Source organism: Pagrus pagrus (assembly GCF_965226575.1).
Source record: "Pagrus pagrus genome assembly, chromosome: 1".
Taxonomy (NCBI): Eukaryota; Metazoa; Chordata; class Actinopteri; order Spariformes; family Sparidae; genus Pagrus; species Pagrus pagrus.
The window spans coordinates 34,268,016-34,295,146 of record NC_140185.1 but is presented as its reverse complement, the minus strand read 5'-3'; the positions used below and the strand labels follow the sequence as shown (position 1 = coordinate 34,295,146).

The window sequence follows — 27,131 nt, the reverse complement described above, 5'->3', positions numbered from 1 at the left end:
TTACTTATGGTTTCTTATAATGGACGGTGAGGACAAAGGACGCTGGTAGTATCTGATACGTGTATATAAACGTGTTTCCTGAAAATATTCAGAAATATTGTCTGACATTTTGAGCGTTGGTCTCCAATGCATGCACCATTAGTTTTTACTACAGCAGAAAGGTCAAAGTGCAGACACAGCCAGAGCAGCACTCCTGGAGTAATTGGAGGTTAAGTGTCTTGCTCAAGGACACTTTGTCATTAGTTACCGTGGGGAAGCCATCAGGATTCGCTGTAAATACACCTTCTACTATCATGTTAATATGACACAACACTGTACATGTGTGGGGTTTGGTCCCGATGACCCTGGTGAACTTCCTGCACTCATCTCCATGTTCTTCCTCCTGTATAGGACTTCCACCTGCTGTACGAGGAGGCGCGCTACTACCAGCTGACGCCCATGATCAAGGAGCTGGAGCGCTGGAAGCAGGAGCGGGAGCAACGACGGATGGCGCAGCCCTGTGACTGCCTCGTGGTTCGCGTCACACCCGACCTGGGCGAGAGGATCGCCTTGAGCGGGGAGAAGGTGCTCATTGAGGAGATCTTCCCCGAGACCGGAGACGTTATGTGCAACTCAGTCAACGCCGGCTGGAACCAGGACCCAACACACGTCATCCGCTTTCCCCTCAATGGCTACTGCAGGCTCAACTCCGTCCAGGTAACACACCGGAAACACACTTCTGTTGGTTGTACTCTGAACCGGGACTATTGTGTCTGTCCTAATGGAAGTAATTCCATTTCCATGGGTTGGTGTGGTGTTCATGTATGAGCCCGGGACAGATAATCTATCAGCCTCCTTCTCCTTTTTGCACAAACTGATTTGACAAATACAGAAGTAATAAAATTTAAAAAAGTCAAGAGGATGTGCACTACAAATCAAACAGTCCCTACAATTATATTATAGTTAGTATAGTTGGAGAAGACGAGATAGGTACGAAGGCGCCAAGCCATGAAAAGTTTAATATTCTTGGAGAAGTACTTTAAAACAAATGCAGTATTTAATATAACTTAAGTCATTTTTTAGGTCTCGATACATGCCGTACCAGATCCTGAGTTAATTTTGGGAATATTACAAAATTGTTTTACTGTGATTGAAAGAGAAACATAAACTAAACAAAGAGCTCTGAATTGAAAAAGTGTTTTTAACAAAGTTGAAAATCTTCTTACAGGGCTTGAGGAGTGACTATTTTGGTCGATCATGCACCCAAAAATCTGACAAGTGCAACAAAATATTTGCATTGATCACACTGGTGTGCCTGAAATGTAGTAGTTTATTTTATTTTTTAAAAATGTGGTCCTTGCAATTTCTTATTGCATGCAATTTAAATTGAGAACAACAGGTATTTGACACTTTATTCCTGTTTAGTATCATTAAAGGCTACGTGCAACAGTGCAACCAATGTGCAAAGTTAGTTTCTGGAGCCCTGTTGTTAATCACATTTCCAATAGCAACATATTTGCCACTAACACACACTGAACCAGTAAAACCAGACAATAAGATGTACAGCAAATTCATAATATGTAACCTATTTTTGTATTAATTAAAAACCTGGAAAGTATAACGGCACCCAAACAATTGAAAGCGAGCTATTAAGTCTACAGGATACTAAGAATACTAGGTGACTGCATTTTTAACATTAAGCTTCACGATGTAGGTTCAAAACCAGAGGCGGCATTGCGACACCCACAGCAACTAACAAAGAGTCCCAGGTTCTTTGCGATGGATTTCAGTGTGAGAAAAAAGTGAACCTCTGGTGGAGCGGAAACATCTGGTTGTAACACAAAACAACTTCAAAGACACAACACGTAGCACAATAACTGCCAAGAGATGAGTCGACGCGCTGTGAGTGAAAGAATACAAAGAAATTTTGACTGTTGACAAACCGGCGCTGTGGTAACTGCACGAGCTACAGACAGATAGCATCCAGGGAAGTTGATTACGGCGCTTATCTCAGTGGCCAAGGCCTCTGGTGAGTAGACACAATGTGCAGCATGTCGGGTCGAATAACTCCTGGCGCAAGAACAAAGTAACTTCGAGTAACACATTTTCTTGTTTCCTGATTAAAAACTGTGTTTTTCTACCATGAGGGTTTTAGCTAGGAATCAAAATCTTCACTGCATCAAGATAACAATTCTCATTAATGCACATTTCTCCTCATCATTTCACAATGAAGGCCCCTGATGTCCAAACACGCAAGTTCTGCATCTGCTGGCACCACCATAGGTGTTTAATGGGATCAGTCCCGTCTTTTGAGGTTAACCGTAGGACGCAGAGGCACTTCACAATGAGTCAGTCAACATGATTTGTGGCCTTGTGTACACTCTGCATGTTGCCACAGTGGAGCCTTTCTTTAACCTTTATTTATCCAGCAAAGGATTTTGCTGAGCAGGCAAACCCACCCGTCAACACTCTCATACGCACTTAAACACCTGGCTGGCATCTCTACAGCGCAGCCGGCCGTTTTGATGTCCACTGCACAGCTCCACTGGTGTTACTGAGCCTCAGCATGTGCTGAAGGAGAGGACGCCGTCTCTCGTGATAGTCTGTGTCACCTCACAGATTTTATTTTTCAGGTCACGAGCCGGTACAAAAGGCTGATGTTGTGCTCTGTTTTTTCTTCATTGCCTATAAGCTAAAATTCCACCTCTAAGCTTCGCTGTGAGGCATTTGGCACCATTTATGGTCCTTTTTATGCTGCATTTTGCCACAGTGGAGATAATAGCATGTTGTCACTAACTGAGATAATAGCTACTCTGAGGGAGCCACAGTCAGTTTGTCAAGAGATTACCAGAGGTAATAACAGGTGTACAGAGTGTGTGTAGGTTTTCATTCTGTCACAGCCTCCAAGTGGACTGTAGCAAGATGTGAAATCTGAGCCCGGGCTGCTTCATCGTAGTACGCGGCTGCTCTTTATCTTTGTATTGCACTCACACATACAGCGGATGAATATGGTATTGATATAATCTCAAATAGATTTTGTTGTAAACATGTTGTACAATTTTAAAACAGGCAGTCTGGGCTGAGGTGCATAATCATCCTTGTTGAAAGCAGAGTGTGAAGTGAAGCAGCGAGACGCTAAAAACAACTTCAGAAACTAGTTTTACAGTTTTGTTACCCGGAGAGGTCTGTGAGAGGGAGAACGGGGGAGAAACATAACAGCCTCACACCACAGGCTCCGTATAACACACTCCAGCGCCCGCAGCCATGAACAGGCCAACACGTAGAGGAGCCTTCCCCCCTCCAGCACCCAGAGGGAGCTTCTCCCAGGCAGGCTGGTGCACTCTAACACCTCCACCTCCCTGCTGCCAGCGCGAGAGACCACCTCCAGGGAGGAGAGCCGAGCAAGAAAGCGGGACAAAGCACGTGTGGACTGCGGCCATGTTTTCCTGCGAAACGATGAAGAAGAGGAATGGAGAAGGGGTGGTGGTGAGGGGGGGGGGGGAAATGATATGCATAATTTACGCTTTACTCCTTTTTAAGACACAGCTCCTTTTTTAAAAAGACTCCAATATAACACCGCTCAAGGCAATTGAAATACACGTATTGCATTTTTTAATACCATACTTACAATTTCTCAAACAGCCTAAACCGGTTTATACTTCTTTTATAGATTTTTAAATGACTTGCAATATAATTAATTGGCCGCATCAACTAACACAACATTTTCCCACTCTGTTTACCAGTGAGACTGGTTATGGGATGTGAGCACATCCGACTAACGTGGTCTGCAATGAGCTTTTATTGTTTAGGTTTTTTTTAATCGAGCCGCTCCTCTGAAGGTGAGGTGAGCTTGAAATCCTCCTTTTCAGACAACCTGAAGGAGGAGCTGGATCTTCGAGGCTTCCTGTAAGCGATGCCTCCCTTTTGTCTCGCAGCGCGGCGGCCTCTCCTCAGTTAAGGTGGCGTTCGTTACGGCGTCGGGGCTTCTTTTTTTTTGTTTTATCTCACGCCCGGCCCCTTTAAGACACAAGGATGCACGAAATTGTGTTTATAAAAAAAAAATAATAAATCAAAAGCGCAAACACACACACACATATGCAGGCACAGTAGAAGGGGGCCCGGCTCATTGAGTCGATGTAGATGAGGACACAAGGAGCAGATGGAGGTGTTTTTCGGTGTAAGAAGAGATTTTTCTAAACAGCTTACTCATTCTGTCCTCTCTCATTGTTGCGTGAAGGTATGAGAAGGTTAGGAAAATAATCCCTCGTCTTACCCGCCAGACAATGAGCCTCTGATCTGATTTCAGTCCTGGACCCCAACCCAGGGGAACGCACACACAACCACACCCTGCCCAGAGAGGAAGACCAAGGAGAGGGAGCAGAGGAGGCGGTGGTGGGGTGGGGAGGGCAGATGCAGCGCTGTCTGGAACAGTTTTTATGAGGAGGTCCTGACAAGAAAGAGATGGATTTATGACAACTTGTAAATGTACGCTGTTTTCAATTTATTTTGGCGTCACTGCGTAGAGAATTCATTTTAGTCCCGAATGATTTTATCAAGGCTAAGGTATCGTTGCTGTCTTGCCCTGGGCTGGGAACTTGCTAGACCTTGTGATACGTTGGACACAATGAGATAACATGACATTTCTCAACACAGACACCCAGTTTATACACTTTATTATTCAGTTTGTATTCACTTAAACACCCCTAAGGTCAGTATAATTGGTTATAAGTAATATTCAAAGACTTTATTTTCAAGAGTATTAAATTCATGTTATGTTATTATGTCATCATCTATTTACAGTTTAGAAATATAGTGATACTGACTGTTTGTGTCAGTCCGTAGAGAGAAGGAAGAAAAGCCTGAGAGGCTTACAGTGTACGCTGCGAATTTAGCCCTTTCTTCAGTCCTCTCTCATGTGTATTCAAATGTGAGAGAGTGAGAATAAACAACTCCACCTTGGCGAGTGATTCTCCATGAAGTCATGAATGGAATTTAGGGAATAACGCAAACCACCTGCGCTGTGATGTAGATCCAGCGGAGAGAAAACCGAGCGCTGCAGAGGCACTTAACGGAGGGAAAACATTTAGCCAAAGAGCCACAGAGGTGTACACACACGCGCGTCCCAGAGCTGGAGCCGGGCCTGCTGCTCCATACATCACCGTGATGAAGCACTCAGATCAGACCAGAGCCAATCCGTCCTTCATCAATGTGACAGCGGAGGCGGTCGTGGAGAAGGGCCCCCTGTCCCCCCGCTGCCCAGGCGGGGGAACGCAACACGTCGCAACACTCTCTTACATGTCACACTGCCACTCCATCAATCCTGCGCTGGGCGGAGAGAGAGAAAGCACAGCTCATCAGAGCAGACAAGGCCACACAAACACCTCAGCTGTGCTCCTCAGTGGCAGAACAAGACATTAACACCGCTGTGGTTAGGGGTCTCTGTACTGCCTGTGTGGCTCAGTGGGTGGAGCGCAGCGCCGGGCACTCGGGGCCCAACAGGCAGCAGATTAACCTGCAGCTCGGTGAGGATAAAGGCCACACGATGCTGCTGCCTGCTGACAGCTTCAGCAGTTGGAGCCAGAAAAATGTTTTTTGGTGGATGCAGTATGGTTATATCTTTCTGAAAGTGGCCCTGGAAACAGCCAGCGGGAGCTATGATACACCTGGAGGGAGAAGAGGATGAAGAGCAAGATTTAAGTTTGTGAACGGTTTCAATAAACAGAAGAAATACACTTAAAAATAAAAATAAAAAACTGAAATTATCAACACAATGTGAAAAAATAAGAGTTTTGACATCATGTCAAAGAAAGTTGAAGTTAGCATGCTAACCAGCTAGACTGTCCCGTCACGTAATACCACTCTGAGCTCCCAGTCCAGACGACCAGCTGCACGGCTAACTGAGCTAATTAGCTAACAGCAGCTACAGTTCGCAGCAGTTAGCAGTTACTCGGGCGATACGCTGCCCCCCATTTGTTTGTGGCACATATTCAAGAGGTGGCCGATTCTGACACATCGCACCTTTTTAATATAAGGAGGAATTTAAAATGAATAAGTGCTTCTATCATGTAATAATACAATCAGTTATATATTTGACAAATGCAAATGTAACCAGCAGAAATAGTAAGAAGTATTCAGATGCTTTACTCAAGTAAAAGTATATTTTACTTCATATTTTTGTAAAAGTGTGTGTGATTAAAATATCTAAAGAAAAAGTACTTACAATTCAGAATGAGTGTTATTTTACTGGTGTAGCTCAGTGGGTATTTACACTGCTGGGGTCACCTGAACTACATCAACTCTTCAGATTCTTGCTACTTAAAGACGCTTTAAATTAAAGCGTCCATTTGTAATGTTGAGCTCAATCCTGTCAGCTCCCCAAACGCAGCTACTAGATAATGTGCTGCAAATGCTATAGGAATATATCACGCTGTCAAAGTGTTTTTGTCGCTTATGATTCCTGAAAAAAAAAAAAAAAAAGAAGCTGGCAGATGGCTTTGAGAAATAGAAAGAGTTGGAGCTTCTCGAGCTGTTTCGTGCCAGATGCTAGCGATAAGCAGAGGATACGATGCGGGGACTGCAGTTAGCGCTCCGTGTCACATATTAAAGACTGTGCATAGTTAAACAAAAGCGACCCCCTGAGTGCAGCGCCCATCGCATGCTGCAGCGTGTGTCATACGTGTCAATCAACCCTGAGCCCCCGTGCCACGAGGAGCAAGTGTCTTCCAGCGCCTCCGGAGAGGTGTTGCGAGGGGTGTGTGTGTGCACTCCGGTGGCCATCAATATTACATTATGCTCCGGTTTCCAGCCCTGAGACTCCTCCACTTTGATTCCTGCTTCCATCTTGGCTGTGTTGGAAATATACGGTGCTGGGAGGTTGGAGCAGCGAGGCTGATATATCCCCTCTCGTTCCCCCACTGCGACCCCAGATTGAGTGGCAGCTCAGCGAGATGGTTACATACCGCATGGTATGTGTGTATGTTTTGGGGGCAGATCCCTGTGCAGCCAAGTCAACCATGTAACAGTGAGAATGGTTTATTATGTTTCAGATGAATGAGGATCACTGGGGATGAGGAGGGAGATGAAGAGATGAAGGGGGATGCTTTAATTCAGCTTTGTGCTTCGATCACACAGACGGGAAAAGACGAAGAAGAAGCGCTAAAGTTCAGGGAGTAACTTTAGTGAGGTGCTGTGTGTCCTCGGTACTGTTGTTGTCTAATTTCCTGTGACATTCCTCACACATGATCACAGACGATACTGCCTGGGAAGGTCATCGCTAAGCCTAAAAGTAGCGTCTATTAAAAGCAAAAGCGAACAGAAGAATGCTAATTAGCTGTAATTGTGTTTCACAGAATTCATCATGCTTGGAGTGAAACTTTGACCAATCCCATTGCTCTTGTGCAACTTGCTGTTACGAGATTTTTTGCCATGGTTTCGCTCGAGTGAGGCGGGAAAGTAAGCAGAGAAATCTGCACAAGTACAACATAAGCTGGGATGTGAAAGCCTGCAGTCACAAGTATGTTGTGCTGAACTGAGCCACTAGGACATGTGTTAGCTTTTTAAGAGGGTACATTACTTTCTGTCGTCAGCTGGGATTGATTTCAGGACGTTGTCCTGTGGACATTGAAACCTTTTGCTTGGATACATCTTAATTATTTAATGTATTGTTTATCCCCCCGTGGCACTAATTCACTGTGTCAAACTGGATGTGAAGTGTTTTTTATGGCTTCTTATAGTCATTACAGTGTTCTTGAATCAGTTACAACTATCTATAATAATATCCTTAAGTCTTTTGTGTTGCCATGCATTAATGATAAAAGTGTTTTCAGACTATCTTTATTGATCAGGCCATTCTCCTCTGTGACCAAATTCATTGCCGAACATGACGGAGTCCCACATGCGTTAAGAGATGATGGGGAAAAATGCAATGTGATGCAATGATCAAAGAAGGCTATGTAATATCATTTCCATAATCGTTAGGCTCCTCCGTCGTCTGTCATGGATTTGGGAGTGTTTGATGCTTGGGCAGGTCTCTTAATTAGCCATCCTCACCATCAGCTGTCTGCCGCCCCTTCTGTCTCACAAATTACAGAGTTTGTCGTCGTCGTATGGCCGGAGGACTAAAAAGGAGGAGGAGGAGGGTGGGGGTACATTTTCCAAGTGGTCCTTCTCTTACAAGCAGCACGTCGGCCCACATTTTAGTTTTAATCAGGAAACTGGGGGGTGGGTTTCAGGTCTGCTCAACAAGTTTGTGCGATAATATGTGAACTGTAATTTGCATTTTTAAGTTTGCATTCACACACGCGCGGTCTCGCTGTGTGTTTGTGTGTGATTTATCTGCTCGTCTCTGTTGTGCTAATCCCCAGTCAGAGGAGGCTGCAGCCCTTTTCGACCTGGAGGCCTTAAACGCCCCACTTTAGCCCTCCGATGGGGCCCTCGCTCCTGTAATTAGAGAGGTCATCCTTTCGCCATGAGTGCATGTGTCAGTGTGTTTGTGTGTGTGTATGGGAAGGCTGAAGAAACCGATCTTTTCAGCGCGAACGTCTCTGGCAGGAAGGGGCTAGCCCTTGGCGAGACCTTTCATTTCCATGCGCTGCACACTCCATTAAAAAGGACGGGGGAATAAGTAAATACGCGGCACTCCTCGCACTGGGATTTAGATATGCCCCTCTCCAAAAGAACAACATCCCACAAGTATTTCGGCAGATGAGGAGGGAAAAAAAAAAAAAGTGATGCTGGAGTTCACGTGTTTGTGTTGAAGTTTATCTGCATTGGACAAGTGTGCGTGTATCGATGCCCACACTGGAGGGCTAACATGCATCCCCGTCTTACGCTCTCTCCCCGCCAGCTCCGACACTTTGTCCTCACACAGATCACCCATAACTCCCCATCCTCATTCCCCACACGTCGCTCTCTCCCTTCGCTCACGGACCTCACTTCTCCTCTCACCCCGGCCTCATTACTCAAATTAGGAGCTTCAGTAATCACCACTCTGAGCCCCTTAACACACCTCACTCGCACTCCGCTCGCCTCATCCCTTTGAGCTCATGCCCCTCGGTTCAGTAGCCGTTCCAGCAAAAGCGGCATGAATATTGCAGAGGTGGTGTGATGTCGGAGTGCCCTCTGGTTTTATTCCATCACTTACGTGTGATTGGAGGAGGGGGGAGGTTAATGACACATGGTGTATGTTGAGACTGATGAAGATCTGAGGTTGATGTGAAGATGGATGGATATCAGAAAGTTATACCGAACTTCGGACTAGAAATCTGGCACTGAAATATCACTAAACTTTCTGATACTCTCATTGTATTTACGGAGGAAACAACTGACTTCGATCTGTTGTTTTGGGGAAATATACTTATTCTCTTTCTTGCCAAGAGTTACATCAGGAGATTGATGGCACTCCCATGTCTGTACGGTAAATATGATGCTATCGCCAGCAGCTAGCTAACGTAGGTTAGCAGTCTGGAAACAGGTAGCCTGGCTCTGTCCAGAGGTCTCAACTTCCACCTACCAACACATGTTATCTAGTTTGTCTAATTTGTTCAAAAACTGTGTATAAAGTGTTTCAACGCGTCACGCCGGTCATCCACTGAAAAAGGCTCGCGGCCTGATGCTTTGTCGCTGGCACTCTGAACACACCGTTAGCTCTCTTGGCATGGCCGCTCTGTTATTAATGCCCCCTGTCTTACCCGTCTTCCTCCCCTCTGTCTTCAGGTTCTGGAGCGCCTCTTCCAGAAAGGCTTCAGCGTGGCGGCTTCTTGTGGAGGCGGCGTGGACTCATCCCAGTTCAGCGAGTACGTGTTGTGTCGCGAGGACCGGCGGAGTCTCTCCATCAACACTCCCATCAGGATAAAACAGGAACCCCTGGACTAGAGCGTTCTGGATGAGGGACTGCCAATCCAACCCCAGTACTCCTTCCATCTTCTCACACCGCCCCGACCCACCCTGCCAATCCCTGTCCCCCTCCCCTCCCTCCCTGCCCTAACAGAACCACAACCAAACCCCAGCTTACCTAAGTATTAGCAGAGGCTTGTTAACCTCGCCAGCTCTGCAGAACTCGAAGGGGAATGTAGTACCAAACAAAGGAAAAAAAAAGCATCAGCAGCAAAAGTTTTTCATTATGTTAAATAACACCCAAAGAATCTGGGACTGTGATGAAAACAACAGCAGCAGCGACAAACGGACTCAACAGCACCTCACTTGAACCATTTAAGCGCCGTGACTGGTTGATTTTTGTCCTCATTTTCACATGAAAAAGGTGTCCCGACCGTTCCGGAGTGACATAACCGCCCCCCTCTCCTCGAACCCCGATGCACTCCACTCCCCAAAACACACCCCTCCACCGCCCCTCTGGCCCTCTTTCAGCAGTGTATCATCCAGTTCTGTGTCTGTACGAGGCCCGTGTCTCGTCTGAGTGGTGACAAGTCTGGCCTGCTGTCGGACAAGGAAGCTTTGGCACAGAGGACGCTGTAATGGATGACAGGAAGAGGACATAATCCCGTCTCACGAGTCCCCCACCCCCCCCCACGAAAGGCCCCAGCTCCCCAAGACCCCGAGACCCTTCCAACCCCCCCATCCCACCTCACTCCACGGGCTGAGCCACAGACGGCGGAGCCTCGTCTCAAACAGCATCGTTTGCCAAACTGATTGTTTATTACGAATTTTCATTGTTGTTTCTAAAGTATGTTCTTCTTGCTCCTTTTGCTGTTCTTATCATGACATGGTGTAAACAATTATTATTAATAGGATTATTTTTGATGTCTCTTTTTTTTTTCCTTTCTCCAATATGAAGGATGTATGAACGTTGTATTCATTAAGGCTTCGAGAGCTTGTGAGGGAGCGTTTTCTTGGCAGTAGCTGCAGAAACTCAGATGTCTGCAGGCTATGTGGCTAAAGCGATCTGGCTGGCAATGCATTCAGAGCCGGAAAAAGTCCCATTGTTCAAACGGGGATGGAAGAGAACCTGGATGTTTCAACAATGTTTATAGTCAAATGTGTAGCACACATAAAAAAGTGCTCTGGAATTTTCTGCTTATTAGCTCTAAAACATATCTCTGTTCACGAGTCTCTGATCGGATTCTCTCTCGCAAGCACAAAAAAAAAACCTTTTGTTCATTTTTTTTAAGCAGAAGTTTAAGAAAAGTTTGCAAATTTTGAAATTCAGGTCGATGTTGCACAAGCTCAGAGTGTAATTGCAGTTTTTGCAGAGTTAGAATGTGAAAGACCTGAAGACCGACGTGGAGAGATGACGTTTACCAGTATGTCTCGTGATCATCGTCAGAGACGTACTCTAAATGCTGACTGTTTCTTTGCACTTAAAACATTTCCCTTCGGCGCTGCCCTGACCCTGCACCCACCGAAACATTTGTCCAAACCCGGTGACCAAGTCGAGCTGTTTTATCTCCCTGTGTGTAGGAGAGTGGATCATGAAAACAGACCTTACAACAGAACAAATACTGTAGGTACCAAAGCAGACGAGGTGCCTATTTTGTTGATTGTACGAAACACACAGACGTCATCTCTTTTTACAGTTTATAGCTAAAAACTAGACGCAATGCATCATTCAAAAACTGTATGAAGGACCACCGACATTTTGTCCCTCCAGGCCTCCAGTCTTGACAGTTGTGTTGAGAATAGCTCGCAGTACCTTCAGACGAAGTTTGAGAGAGACCCAGTCTTTGTTTGTTTCTATATTGTCACTTCTGAGCCCAGATTATTTCAGTGGCTCGTCACATGTATGTATGGCAGAGCCCAAAGTGAACTGTACTCCCAGCATCGGCGATGTTATTCACAAAGAGGCGAGTGGGCGGCATTTACTCTATCCTGCTCTCATTCTTTTGGTCTTATTCTCAACATTTCTGGATCAAAGACAGAGACAAGAAAGGCCAAGTTTTCATGCTTTATATTTGTGTGTAACTTACAGATGCTGTTTCTTCCATTCCAAAAGACTGATACAAAAAAAAAAACACAAAAAAAAAAAACAGAAGAAGTCTATTCTGATCTTTTCGGGCTCTGGCAGTTGTTTGAGTATAACGGGGGTTGTTTTTATAAGCTAGTTGTTCATTAAAAATGGGCGGTAGTTTTTCTTCTGACCATGTTGTCCTAATATCTGCTCTCTCTGGACGGCCGCTGATTAAACAAGGCCAATGAGTAGATAAAGACGAGCTCGGTGCGAGTGTAGCTCCGAGTCCAACACGCTCCCCGCCCGAGGCTCTCTCTCTCTCTCTCTCTCACAATCAAGCCCATCTTTGTTGTGACCTGCCAGTGGCCTGCGCCTTTGCATCCAGTCGCCTCAAAGGGAATGGTCAACCAGGCCTTTCATGTGCCGAGGCATGTTGGGCTCTCCGCAGCGCTCCTCACCCCCCTCCGCCTCCCTGAAGGCTCCCAGCTCAGTGGTGCCAGTAGAGAAACTCTGGTTGCACCCCCTGCTGCTGTGTCATCCCCATGCCCTGGTTTTTTTTTTTTTTTTTCAAAATGCTGTGGCTCGCTGGACAGCAAAAACCAAACAAACTGATGAGTCAAATGTGAGCACACTCAGAACATACTGTACAGCCAGGCGACTCGACTCCGCTGCTGATCCGGACATCTTTGATCCAGTTTGATGTGAGGTGTGGAAACTTGTCTGGGTTAGTTCTCGAGGAGAACAGGGGTAAAGAAAGGATTAATCTACTAAAAAACACACATCTGCAACAATTACTTTTTTCAGGGAGGAAGGAAAGAAGACATATTTTCTCACTGATGTGGCATTTTGGAAATCAAAGAATGAGGCTTTTAACTAGCTTTAAAGAACAAAAGGGTCATGCGTCCTGCACATATGAATAAAAACAGAAAATGACCACCATTCTGCACATTAAGTGAGGAAAAAGGAAGCAAAAACTGCAGTTTTTGGGTTTCTTCTGTCTGCAATAACCAAACTTGGGTCGCCCCCTTCTCTCAACTCTGCACACAACGCGGCAGGTTTAACTACAAGAGCTAGACGAACTCGACAGGACTGGAAAACTCTCCACAGACGCGTCCACACAAGCCAACCCCTTTCAGATGAAGTACTGGTCAGTGTTAACAGCCACTTCACACGGCATTCACTCCACCTCTGAGGCGGGTCAGTTGTACAGTTATTGTATATTGAATTATCAGGACTCTGGGTTTCTACGGGACCCGCGTGTTTTTAAGAGACCTCTTAGTCCTCTTCACGGAAAAAGAATGAAAAAGAATTCAAAGCATTACATTGTGTACATATGGATTAAGACATTTCAAAGGGTATCATAAGGTGCAAATGTATATTATTTAAAGTGTTTAAAACAATTAGACTGTGGTATTAAAGGGCATGTGTTCATTTACAGTGTCTCCATTTGACTTTTCTTGCATATTTGCGATAATAAAAGGATGTACTGTAGCTCTGTCGTGTGTCTCATTGCTCTCATCGCCTCCGAAGGGAAGAACAAAGGTTAGTTTCAGGAGTTCGCTCCGTTGCGCAACAGCTCGCTCTTGCTTTTTACTATCAGTGATCTATGAAAGAGTTCATCTCAGATGATGCCAGCCTGGGTCATGTGTAACACTCCTTGAAACGAGCATTGGTTTGATCGATAAAAAGGCCCTTTTAAGTCCTTATAGGATGCTTATTAACATTAATAGGACTAGTGTTAATGACAGCACCATGAGCATGTTTAATGTTAGATTATAAGACTTTTATAAGTATGAGAAACTTTTAATCATTTGTAGACCAAAGAACATTAACGATAGCCTTCATGTAATCCTTTATAACGCCATTACAAACACATTTATTGAGTTTAACTAGCCTTTACTAGTCTGTTTGTTTCCTTATTAAGATGGATATACACTTTATTATGCATTTATTAGCAGCTGCTTTGTGCACTTAATAAAAGTTATGGTTTATGCAGCTTCTGCATCAGAAGCAAGAACAATATCGAATAGTTTTTTATATGAAACTAATTATAAGAAACTCAAAAGACTTCTATAAACGTTATTAAGTACCTAGAAACCGTTCAGAGGTTTCCGGCCCACGTTGAGTCTGCAGCCACAGAACTTCGACGACAACTCCGACAGATTTTCCGGTAGATTTTAAATAAGTGGAGTAGCTGCTTGTAAAAAAAAAACTCAGAGCATCAGTACATCTCCGCCCCCCTCGTGCATGTGTGGGACAGTCGAGCGTCGCTTTCAGTTAGCATGAAGATCAAAGTTTGTGGTGCAGTGTGACAACATGTGAAGGATTGGATTAACTGCTGAGGAACTAAGTGCTACATCTTCATTTCAACCTGCATGAGATAATTCTAGGTTGTTTTAATGTACTATGTTTATTTAATTTTTTTCATTTTTGTTTTCTAGATGAATGTTGTCACTTTACAAGTAAAGGAACATTCTGCTGGATTCTGCAGATTTTCATTCTGGATCACCACTGAAAACTGTATATATGAAAACATATATTTTAATGTCATTTTTTGGTTTTATAACATCCCAACAAAGAAACAAACTAACAATACAGCAGTTATCTGTACATACACACACACTTGACTTGCACCGCTATTGATCAGGATATAAATAAAACAAGATAGACAATTTCTTTTTAAGTAAATCCTACATTTCCATCCTCATGATCTTCGTGTTCGCTTCCAAAAGCTGAATAAAGTCTTTCCACTTGCCCTCAGCATGAAAGTCTTTCCAGACTGATACAGTCAGAAAACTCCCTGAGCGTCCAACACAGTGCAATAACTCTCTAAATGTTATGTAACAATAAACATTTTTAACACAGTCTTGTTACTGTTAATAAGCATCTTATAAGGACCTTATTAACTAACACTTATTAAAAGGAGCTTAATATTAAGCACTATTGAAACATCTAAGTGTGTAAGCTGCTGTTAGTCAGTAAAATGATCTGTGTGTCCTGTAATTGAACTGATTAAACCTGATACATCTCCCCAGCCCTCTCTGTACACAAGCATATGTGGACTTCTGTGAAATTCATTTCTTTTTTTTTGCAAAGAGGGAAGGTCGTCTTCAGGGCTGAATCCAGATCAGCAGTCTCCAGCTCCAGAGGGACTGGGGGGGTGGGGGGGGAATAGGCTGAGATCCTGAAAAACCAATATGCTCCTAAACCCCAATATTTTACACCGAGTTAAACAGTTTGGTCTTTTCAAAAATGCTTCTGCTTAATTAGCAGCAGAAACCTAGGGGGACTTTTCATAGTTGAGCAGCAGTGCTTGACTCAGTTTGTACTTAGCATGTGCAATGTTAGAAATGGAAATGAAGCCGGCTGAATTAGTCGTTGACTTTGGTAAAGCTGTCTCGCGAAAAACATAACAGCTTATTTTTCCTTTTAAGGAGAGAAAATGTGAACAGAGGGAAACGTATTGCTCAGTTATTAAGTCATACTACAGAGAAATTTACATTTTTTTCTTTTCCCGTGCTTCCTGTGGACATTTTTAAGGTGTACGCTGTCGAAGGAGTCGAACAGAAAGAAGAAATGGACAAAGCCGGCGTCTGCTCAGTTTAGTAAACAGCTTATTTATTCCTTTACAAAATAGGTACAAATACATAAGTATTGTTTTTTCACACAAACAGGAAATTTTCAAGATATGTACAAGAGTTTACCAAAAATAACGTGGTTCTAATAAACACATAGTTTTGTAAACAATATTTACAAATCATCCATACAATTGAAATGTTATTTTCCTCCATGTGTTTACATCAGTGATATTGTTTCTAATATTTTGGCTAAAAAGCTGTAGTAGTAGTAGAAATGTCCTCCTGTGAAACCACCAGAAACCATAGAAATCACTAATAAACTCATATTCGTAATAGTCCATAGATATTGTTGTGCTTGTTTTTAAAACATGGTATTTTGGAGATAAAATTTATGAAAATGTGTTAAGCATAAAAGCCGATCAAATAAAGACAAAAAAAAAAAGAAAAAGAAAGAAAATATATTAATTGTTAAAAATAAGTCTCTTTTGACAGAAGTTGGCAAATACTGTTGAACTACTTAAAAGAGTTGTTTCTTTGCTATAATACAGTGACAGCTTTCAGTTGTCAGGTAAAATAGATATAAAAAAAAGTGCTGTCAAAATGTACAATGCACAACAATTGTTTCAAATGTCACTCATATTTAAATAAATTTCAATATGACAAGAAAAAAGCTGCATAGAGGCCAAGATATTTAGTTAAATAGAAAAAACATAATGGACAATATTACATATTACAATAAGGATTTGATAAAAAACAAAACAAAAACAAAAAAAAACAAGGCGACGATGCGATACGACATGTAAAAAGCAGGCGTTTTGTCTCATTCCTCTTCGATCGGTAACACAAAGACAGAAACAAAATGGAAATCGATTTTTAGGCAAAAAAAATCAACTGCTTCTCCTACAGCTACACATCACCTGACAGCCGCGATATTTTAATTTAGGGGTCAAATTACAAACAAGTTAAAGTGCCGTGCACTAATCTGCCTCGTGGACTACATTGGTGGTTCAGTCGTTATCAAAGTTAGTGTGGGCTAAAGGGCTCCAGAGAGGACAACGACAGGAAAGAGATGAAGGAATGTCTGTTCTGATCCGAGGTTTCAGTCTCCTCAGTCACCGTCCCTCCTACAGTACTGACCTCTGAACCACACTTACCTTTATAACCGGGTAAGCTTAAGCTGAAGAAGTGAGCATGATAGTACACAACTTACAAACATCTAGTCATAAAAAACAATGTTCACATTATTTGTGGGTAAAAAAAAAAAAAAACCTCCCTCATCAAGGGCGACCAATCGGAAACTGGTTTAGTTTAATGACCTTTGCAGAAGAGGTCACGGGGGAATCCGTCTTATAACAAATACTCTACAGGCGAGGAGAATAAACTGTCTAATTTTTGACTCATTCAAAGCACACGGTTTTACAAAACATCAGGTTTCATCATATCGACACACGGGGTCATTTCTTTTTTTCTTACAAAGCTTACGTGTGATAAAAAATATACATGCTGTAAAATAATTCAAAAAGAACTATTTACACAGACAGTAAGGAAACGTAACGTGATGCTGTTATTTGGAATCTTAATGTTTCAAAACTGACGTCTCTGCAGAGAAATCGGTAAAAGTCTCTCGTTTTATTGAGTTCAGCTAAACTACATTCATTGAACTGCGTTCAACAAAATAGCTCGTGGAAAGTATCGTAGGCTGTATCGAGGTGCGAGCGTAATTCTCCTTGCCAAAAGTAATCCTTACGTTGAGGTGGTTCATTGAAGCTACTGCCAACAATGTCAAATAAATAGCTACCCAACATAGTTCAGGATCAAGTCCTTGCAACATAAAACCACTTTGTTCCTTGAAACAAATTCAACGTCAACACAAAGAATCTGATATGGCCTTTAAACTGATTGATCTAACTACACACCGTGAATCTAAACGGAGAGGACACGGAACAACAGTTTTATTTTTGTACGTTTTTTTTTCTCTCTCTCTCTCTGTCTGACTCTCACTTCTTATTAAAAGCTACATCAAACGTCACTACAGTACATATGGAGACACAGAGCAGAAACATTAGACCTGATCTGAAGGCACGTGGCTGGGGAAGGAGGAGGAGGAGGAGGAGGAGGAAGAGGAAGAGGAAGAGGTTGAGGTGGGCGCTGAGCGGACCAGAGGCTACTTGAGCAGGGCACGGTAAAGGAGGAGGGAGTGGGCGGTCTCTCTCTCCTGCTCCATGTAGAAAATTAAGTCCCTGAGGTTGACGCGAGTGATGCGTTGCCGTGTGTACTGGCGCGATGAGGTGGACGGGGATGAGGAGCTGGCCAGGGAGCCCGCCGTGCTGCCTGAAACCTGCAGACAGGAGAGAGGTCAGAAGGTGAGATGGGGGGACTTCAGCTGGTACCCTCATGTTTTACATTTTCAAGGATCAATACTGCCTTTAAATATATGATGACAGTGTCTCCTGACTGGCCACAGAAACAGACCACCCTGGTAGTTATGAACATGAGACTGCATCAACAAAATGTCAACAGGAGAAAAGACTCAAAATTGGTTGAGTGACAAGAAATCTCTGGGATGTAAAGAGCAGAAACACAGCGGCACTAAACACCACGTCTGCAAAATAACAAGAAAAACTGCCATTGTGTTAATTGAAACACACACATTTTCACAAAGACAACATTTACGGTCATGCAAACTGGGACCCAGCAACATGCGCCGTGGCTGTTTCGGTGGGGACATCAGTCAGAACAACATCGGATGGATGGGCATGCACATTTTCTGCAGACATTCGTGGTCCACAGAGGATGATCCCCAGTAACTTTTGTGATCTTCTGACTTCTGTGAGTGAAATGTCTGAACATCTGTTGAACATCATATTTTAATTTACGACCTACAAAACTAATCACATTCCCATCGGCCTCAGCTGTGCTTTCCATTGTATTTCTAATCATCACGTCACCGCGCTAACAAGTGAAACTAAGATGGTGAACGCGGTAAACATTACACCTGCAGAGCACCAACATGTTTCAGCCGGTTCCAAAACTCGTCCAGACATGGAGATGATGACGCAGCTTTTTCTGCGTAATGTCTGACTCCTGAAACTAGGACGAACTATTCCACTTATTTTAATAAACAGCAGCTTCTGATCGTGACCTTCAGAAACACAAGGATCCCACCACACTCCAATCCCTTGACTGTAAAGACTTTATAAGTAGGGGCCTTTATGTCTGGAGCTTTATGTGCACATGAGCTTTTAGGTGAGCTGAAAATGAAATGATCTCTTTGTGAGAAACATCAAGTGACTTTCTCCTTTTTATAGATGTGTGTTTTTCATTTCTCTTCAAGGAAAAAAGTGTCGTCACTTTGTCTTTAGTGAAGCAAATGATGTGTGTGGCTCGGTCTAAAGGACCGTTTCCATGGTGAAACATAGTAACGGTTTGTTTTCCGTGTCCCATAAATGAAGTAATCGCTGCTGAATGGCGAACACATTGACAGTATCAATAGTAAGGAATGTTGTGGGCTCTGAGCATGTATACACCTCCAATTAACAAAAATAATCCCTCTTGCAGAGCACGAATGAGATCAAAAAGATTCGCTAACAACGTCCAGATCTTCAGGTGCGGCGAAGATTTTTTTTTTCTTCCACTAGATGAACACAAGTTGAGAAAAACACCGGCGACGTGCTCCGACGGCGAAGGAAACCATCATTTTTTTAACTTGTGTGCTCTATGACTCTTTACATCGCTCTGGATATGAACAGACTTTCCCTCTTAATGATCAACGCTGCTGACATAGATCCGAGCTGACGTCTCACTCTGAAACGGAGCCCTTGTTTTTTGTATTTGATCCAGGAAAAATGAGAAAGATAAAAAAAAAAAAAAAACAGGGAGTGTATACAGAGGCTGATACAAATCAAGGGATGCATTTACATTTGGAAATGAGAAACACTGGGAAAAGAAATCCAGCAAGTGCCCACTTGAACCCAGGCAGGGAGAAATAAGACAGACATTTCAGTCAGGAACACCCTCTCACAATTACATTGATTGCACCGCTCTGTAAACACACAGTACAGACAGGCCCTTAATTGCAAACATATGATGAGTATGAATTTACAAGAACCAAACCAAAGTCCCTCCAGCACCCGCCCCCTCATACTTTGTCTTTGTGCACACTGTAATACGGTGCTTTGTCTCAGATTTCCCTCAGTACACTCTCTGACCTCTGGATGCTGGATGATGAGTGAGGGTAAACCAGGCCACTTTAACACCAACTTATCTCAACCACATCTACTGTCTCTGCTAAAAAAACAAATAAAATGTTGATCACTGTTTCCCCGAATCCCAGGATCGTGTCCTCAAATGTCTTGTTTTTGTTTGCAACCCAATGATATTCAGTTAACTCTCAGAGAGGAGCGCCGAAACCAGAAAAACATTCAGATATAAGAAGCTGGAAACAGAGAATTTTGACCTTTTTTCTTATAAAAAATTACTCAAATGGATCAATTGATTTTCAAAATAAAGAGTTGATTTTATGTTTTAAAAAGCTAACACATTACCTAGGTCTGGGCAAGATATTACATACATATTATATTATATCATTATAGTGATGTGACACTGGCACTGACACTGTTTTAGATTTTGGATACCATAATATTTTGATATGGCATGAGTGTTTTCATACTGATGTCATTTCCAGACTGTTCTACTTGTTCTGACTTGCCTTGACGCACTTAGCCATTGTTATTCACATCACTGATGGTTACTTTACTAAAATCTCAATGTTAATATTTTGTGAAAGTGCCAATAATCATTCCTATAATATTGTCGCGATATCGATGTGAAGGTATTTGGTCAAAAATATTGTGAACCATGATTTTTTCGCCCCGGTCCTGGCATTTATAAATGCTTTTGAGGGGATTTCAAAATATCAAGATATATATGATGTGATATTAATATTGCTGTATTATTTTTTAGGCCAACCCTAAATCAACACTTAATCATGCTATGCAGGAAGTTATGGAGAAGATGTGCATGTGTGGAATTAATAAATAAAGAAATTAAAGCGCTGTATACTAATTTCTGACAGGAGGAACTCCAGTTGCTCAGAGCTACAGCTACATGATGATCAGCTGAAGTCCAGCCAGAGCTCTGAGGAAACGCAAAAAAACAACATTTCAAAAGTGAACAGAAATGATTTATTTATTCCTGTTGCCTTAATCATGGAGGTGAAACCGACTAACTCTTGAAACTGAAGACACCTCGCGGGATTTTTGACTATTTTGGATGTCCGCTGCAGCTGTTGTTGTGTGTCGTAATTAAACTAAAAGATGCTACTGGCATCGATGGTTAACAGAAAAAAAAATATATCAACTGAATGATTCCAGTACATGTCGTCTGTTGTGAACATGTGGAGACTGGCCTGAGCTGATGTTAGTTACCCCGCCTGAATCATCATCATCACAATCCGACCTGGTCGATTGGTCGGTAATGACCGGCTGAGAGGGCCGCGGGTTGAGGTGAAGTGGGTACAGCAATTTCCCAGAGGCTACACCAGACCCCTCCCTTTGAGGAGCAACCCCGGCCCTAATCAGGTCAATCATGGCTGACCACATGTGAAAGATGGGCCTGCCTACTGCCATGCCAATTACTGCCACTCACAGGTGAGCCCGGCGACAGGGCCACAGATTTTACCAATCTTAGCCATCCATCTACCTGGATGGATGGGCAGTAGTAGCCACGGGCAGTGCTGGGGTGGTGTCGGGGCCGCAGCGGTTGATGGTGGAGAGCGACTACAGCCAGACAACGCTGCTTAGGTTGTGTGCCACAGCTCTGAGAATGCCTCATTCCCTTCAGGGACGGGGGGGGAGCCTGAAGTGATCCGAATACAGGCAGAAAGGTCAGAGCTGGTCCGGGACTTCACTCATCGCAGCCTCTCCTCTTCCCTCCGTCTTTATATGCCCTCCACGTGCCAGCAACCAAAACACCGGTATGTTGTCGGCGGTATCTATGGAGACCGATCTCGCTCGCCAGTACACGCAGGAAATCATGTTGTGGTGGAGGCAGCGCGGATGGGAGGGGTAAACACTAACACTAAACAAAGCAGATGGCTGAGTGTCAGTTAAAAAGGAAAGCGAGACATCAACAACCACGCTTTCCCTGTCGCTAGCAATTACGCAGTAATTGTGTCTGAAATTGAATGAAAAACAAAATGGCAGGCTTTGTAAGGTCACGCTGGATGAAAAGAAAAAGTGAGAAGAAAACAGAAAAAGCAGGAGAGGAAGAGGCGCAGGCAGAGAGGGGGAGAGCGAAAGCTGAAAGTCTCAAAATCAGCTTGGCCAAGAAAGATCCATGAGGCAAAAAACAGCATCTGTCATTTTATCTGTGATGGGCGCTCGAAGGCATTATGTCATATGACATATCCATCGTACAGAGCGCGCAGGGATACTTCGATACATCTCTTCAGACATTTGACTTGTTTGGAGCGAGGGACAGAGGGAAAAACAGAGAGAACGAGACAGCAGTGGGAGAGGAGAGGAGAGGAGAGGAGAGGAGAGGAGAGGAGAGGAGAGGTTGTCTGTAATAAGACCTCCTTGCTGGCTCTGGTCTTGAGCCACATTGTTTTGACATACATGACGACGTGCCAATGGGCCAGACACATTATTTTACACCATTTCACCCTTCTATGGTTTCCCCACACACACACACATGTTCCTGCACACGAGAGCAGAGAGCCTGAGTGTGCCTGTGTAGCAGGAATTAGTATAATGGAGTGCAGTGTGTGGAAACAATACGAGAGAATGTAAGACAGAAAAAAGGGGGAAAAATGCCCGTTCTGGCACGAGAATCAGGCAAATACACTACTGAAATTTAAAACAAATTCCTCGTGTACAAAAATTGAATTTAAGATTTATGAATGCTCCGACCATGTTTCAAGAGTATGTAGTCTTCATATAATCAACTATAATAAGGTTACTTATGTATTATGTAAAATTCAGAGAGGTTATTCACAACTAATCAAAGCGTGCTCATTTGGGACTATTTTCACTCGTGGATTAATACACATTTGAAGCCCATTTTTAGCGTCGTGTCCTCAGACAAACATTGGCTGCATCCGAAATGCCATTCTAACATGCTATTTGTTAGGTTGTACTATGTGAGATATTTAGTAAATGTCCGAAAAAAGAGGCATATTCCACGATGCAATGCAGACGTGATGACAACGATAACAGAACAGACTATGGCGAACAGTCACCAAAGCAACTCCAGAGTAAAGTCAGTGGCGCTTCAGTCAGTATAAGTAAAATGTTTAATTTGCCAGGAGTAATCCATTCTTTAATATTTAATTTGTCGTTGTCATGGGTTACTAGGTTATACATCTCCAACCGGCAAGGAGGCTCTTAGCGTAGTGACCTGACGCTATCGAAAGTATATATTGGGCATGTGGTGGATGATATGTGATTTCAGATGAAGTGAATGATTACGAAAAAGAAATGGTGTTAAAAGTATACAGAAAGGCTCCAGAACATTAAGAACTTCTCTTTGTATAATCACAATGTAAACCTCTACCTGCTGTTATGTGTCATTGGACGCCTCATTCATCGTTTAACACATCTGTGGCACTCAGAGGTGCAGATAAAGTCAAGTAAAAGCAGAGTCAGCAGGTCACACTTTCACGTCCTCAGACCTCCAGTGACCGGCTATTTCAAACTCAGAAAGGACTCAGATTAATTCCCATTTTTTGCTAAATGTACTTTTGATTAATAATGTATGTTTTTAGCCCATTCTCTCTAACTCTTTCTCCCTCTCCCTGCTTTTGACTCTCCGATTGTGCAGTGGCAGCAGCGATGCTTGTAGGTGTCTTGAGGAATTTACATTCAGTCCTTTATTGTGTGAGAAAGGGGGGGATGGGGGGCACAGGGGCAGTCGTGGGGTTCTTGCTGATATGTGGCTTTGAACCCTGAGTGGCACCTGTGCCTTGATGCCGGAGCCAATATTGGATTTGGCCCCGGTCACACCTTAGGGCGGTGGGTTAATGGCCCACTTTGCCAGGCACACAGAGCTGCTCGGCCCTGCGCCGGCCAAACCTGCTGCCTCAGCACTCCAGTCCTCATAGCAGAAGTTGCAGACTGCACGGTAAGCGAACACACACACACACACACACACACATGGACTATGTGTGTACTGTATGTACTGTACTGTACGACAACCCGGCTAACATAGTGTGTTAACTAAAGCTGCTGGAACAACACTGCTCAGCATTCACGTTAAAGGATAAAGACCAGCCCCTTGTTGGTAGAGAAATAGATAAGCTGTGTTCATGATGCAACATTATTCTTTTGTTGTTATTACTTTGATGCAGAAAAATCCGTTTAAACTCTGATGTCTACGCTCCAGGCAAAGAGGACATATATAGCACAACAGAGACAGACTGTTGACAAGCTAAACAAAGAAGCGAGGCAAAAGCTGAACCAGGTGGTGTTTTTGAAAAGTTGAAGCCAGGGTGGAAATTAACAGCAGCCACGAGTCAAATATTGATGAGTTTTGTGTGTCATGCTGGCCACTGCGGCAGGTAGCCAACCATGACTTGGTGGTCTGGGTGTCTTTTCTAAGCGCAACTGGGTAGTAGAACCTTTAGGTTCTCCTACAGGGTGTCCCGTCATCAGGAGCATGTGACTGACAAACAGGCTTACATGCTGGCTGACTGACGGACCAACTCTGTTTGGCAGACTGGACGAGGGCCTGACTGACTCACTGACTGGCTGACTAATTTACCAACTGAAGGACTGACTGACTGACTGCCTGGTTGACTGACGACGTGCCAGGAAGCAAAGCTTTCCCACATGTTCTCCTCCACGCCGCATTTCAGCTGGGGAACGCTGCCTCGTCCCTTCGCAGTGTTTACAGTGTGGAGCCCAGCCGTGGGAGTGCAGCCCCGCTTCATCTCCACACTCGGCCTGAAACGCCTCTCCTACGGCCGCCATTAATCAGCAACAGAGACTTTCTCTCTCCCTCTCTCGCCTCTCCTTTTTCTCGCTCCTCTACGCCCACAGACATGCTGGATGAGGCCATTTTGAAAGAGTTAACAGATGTCGGCTGATTTGCCCCGGGCTTTCTGACATTGCCCGAGTGATGTATTTGATGTGGAGTTTATTCAGCTCTAATAAACGTATAAAGAATTAGAATAATAATTCACAGATGTACATACCCAGATTATATGCTGGAGCCTCTCTTTGAAGCAGACAAGGCAGCCAAGATTAACAGAACCAGGGGAGAGGATGAAAAGGGTTTTTGGATCAGCACGCTGATAATAAGAGAGGTCAGGATGGACTAATACCACAGCTTTATGTTCATGCACCGACACAGACGGCCTTTGTTCCTATCACAGGTTGCTTCTCTGTGAAAAGCCTGAACAAGAGGCAGCCATTGTCACTGTGCTTTTTTTTTTTTTTCAGAGTGAAACACATTTGCTGTATCTGTTTTTTCTCGGCTCATACGTGCTTTTGTTAATTTGTCATTTTGTGTACAGCTGAAAGAAAAACGGGGGGAAACACAAAGGGATAAAAGTGAAGTCTAGCATTCTGATCATGGCAACAAAAAAAAAATGAGGGAATTACTTTCAAAACAAACAACTTCCATTTGCTTCACAGCTAAAGAACAACAAATCTCAAAAATGGCCAGTTGCAGAGCATCTTAATACCCACATAAACCATAAAAACAGCTACACAGCTCCATGGCAATGCATAGCAACCGTGCAGAATTTCAGTCAAGGAGAAAGAAGGCAAAAAAACACCTTATTACTTCTAACTCCTGCAAGCCATTTTGGTCTCCAAAGGTTTTAGAGCGCCGCAGGCCATGTGTCTGCAGTGTTTCGGGAAATGACTTGCCTTCGCACGAACACTGCTATGTTCTGCAGCACTGCTGCCCCCAGCATCCCCGCTCAATTTCTGTTTAACCCCTTCCTGCCTTCCCTCACACTGACTCACTGCAACAGAGAGCTCACACCCAGCACAATACTGTCACATTGTTCAGCCTCCCACAAACCAAGGCAAATCAGACCAGCTTTTTCACGAGCTAACACATTAACTCCACGTCTAATTTGGCTACTTAAGCATGTGATGGCTCTTAACAAACATGGTGCAGGAAAAAGGCGTAAGGTTATATGGGGCAGAGGAAGATGGAGCAAAAAAAAAAAAAAAAAAAAAAGCCCCTTCACCATTTCCACTTGATCTAGTACAATGTGCGACACAGTTTGCACACTTGAGTGTGTATCAACGGTGGATTAAATCTGCAAACTCGTTGACACAACACATAATTAAAACATCTTGCTCGAGGTCAGGAATTTTCTAATTAGTAGTGTACTGACAAAGCTGCAATTCCATCGCCCTGAGTTTCAAAGTCCACAGGTTACTGCTAAGATGAAAGCTGACCCTGGAGCACAATTCTGCAGGGCTGCTCACACAATTCCTCAGAAGACAGTCACAGGGTCACCAAGCTAAACAGTGTGCTGCACCCGGAAACCTCGCTCCCAAACAAAGAAACTTCAAACTTTCCTGCCTGGAAACACAATCTTGGCTTCACCCAGCCCCCCCACTCTCTCTTTCTTCTCAACCTGAGAGAAAACAAAAGATTGTGTGAAGGCAACCAGATGAAGAAACCATAACATTGTTTTGAATCTATTTAATTAAAATGCTCTGAGCCTGGCTAGCTGAACAACCTGTTAAATAGTACAAAAGCTTTATTAGCTGGGTCTTTGTCGCTTAAGTTGGGGGGAAAAAAACATATAGGATAGGAGTATATTCACACGTTGGTTATTACTATCTATTTAATTAGTAAAAAAGTCAAAAAGCCGACAAACTACAGCACAGCAGATGATATAACGTGAATCCAGATGATGATTTTGTTGTATTTGTTGTGATTTAGAAATAAGCTTTATTTGTCTGATGAACGATCCACCAAGCTGATGCGTTCAGTGTCTTCTCCTCTCTGCTGTTTTCTACAGAGGGAGCAGAAAGTAGCCGAGAAATCGCTAACAGCTCGCCTGATAACCTGGACAATTAACGCAGGCCAAGTATCTTTGGCTACATAAAGTATCAGAAGTGGAACTTTTCCAACATTAAATATTCAAAGCGTTTCATATATAAAATGAACCCAATTAGAGTTAAAATAGGAGAAGTGTAATGAGTCTCAAGTCAGAATGCTTGTCTTCAGAACTATTCGCTAATGAGCCCTTGTTGGTTTTGCAGACTTTACTTTCAATGGTGTGGCGCTGTCATTTCTGCTGGTTGTAAATTTTTAATTCAAGTTGAATGAGAGGGTGGTGACTGAGTTAATAATCAAGGCACCGGGGTGTTTTGCAGCCGATGGATAGCTCGGAGAAGTTGCCAAATGAGGCTTGTGGTCCGACCCTTTGATGTCTTTTTGCGAAACGTTCTAAATAGGAACAACCGGTTAACAAAAGCCTATCAGTTCAGAGTGCTATCGAACATAAATGACCACACTAAGGGGGGGGAACGCATCCTGCAAATGGCCTAATTAGGGGAAAAAGAGTAGGCTAGCAAAATAGCACTGAATAACACAGAACCGGAGCACTAACGCACTCTGACTCGAGAATGAGATGAGAGACCAAAAGGCGTCGCGATGGGTCCCGCCGCTCCGCAGACATGTGCTGTATGCCGAGCTGTCAG

General features: G+C 43.6%; 2 protein-coding genes across 7 annotated transcripts in view; one reads left to right on the top strand and one right to left on the bottom strand.

Annotated features, from left to right (window-relative positions):
* kctd15b (potassium channel tetramerization domain containing 15b) overlaps positions 1–13,372 on the top strand; it is a 29,399-nt gene extending 16,027 nt beyond the window's left edge. For all 4 annotated transcript variants that reach the window (XM_084355486.1, XM_084355485.1, XM_084355487.1 and 1 more), the window contains 2 exons: positions 391–696; positions 9,694–13,372. In XM_084355486.1, coding sequence (XP_084211612.1) covers positions 391–696; positions 9,694–9,852 — 465 coding nt within the window. In that variant the 3' untranslated portion in view covers positions 9,853–13,372. The remainder of the gene's footprint in view (positions 1–390; positions 697–9,693) is intronic.
* A 2,106-nt stretch (positions 13,373–15,478) lies between these two features.
* LOC311260303 (transcription initiation factor TFIID subunit 4) overlaps positions 15,479–27,131 on the bottom strand; it is an 87,498-nt gene continuing 75,845 nt past the window's right edge. For all 3 annotated transcript variants that reach the window (XM_084357971.1, XM_084357972.1, XM_084357973.1), the window contains one exon: positions 15,479–17,797. In XM_084357971.1, coding sequence (XP_084214097.1) covers positions 17,624–17,797 — 174 coding nt within the window. In that variant the 3' untranslated portion in view covers positions 15,479–17,623. The remainder of the gene's footprint in view (positions 17,798–27,131) is intronic.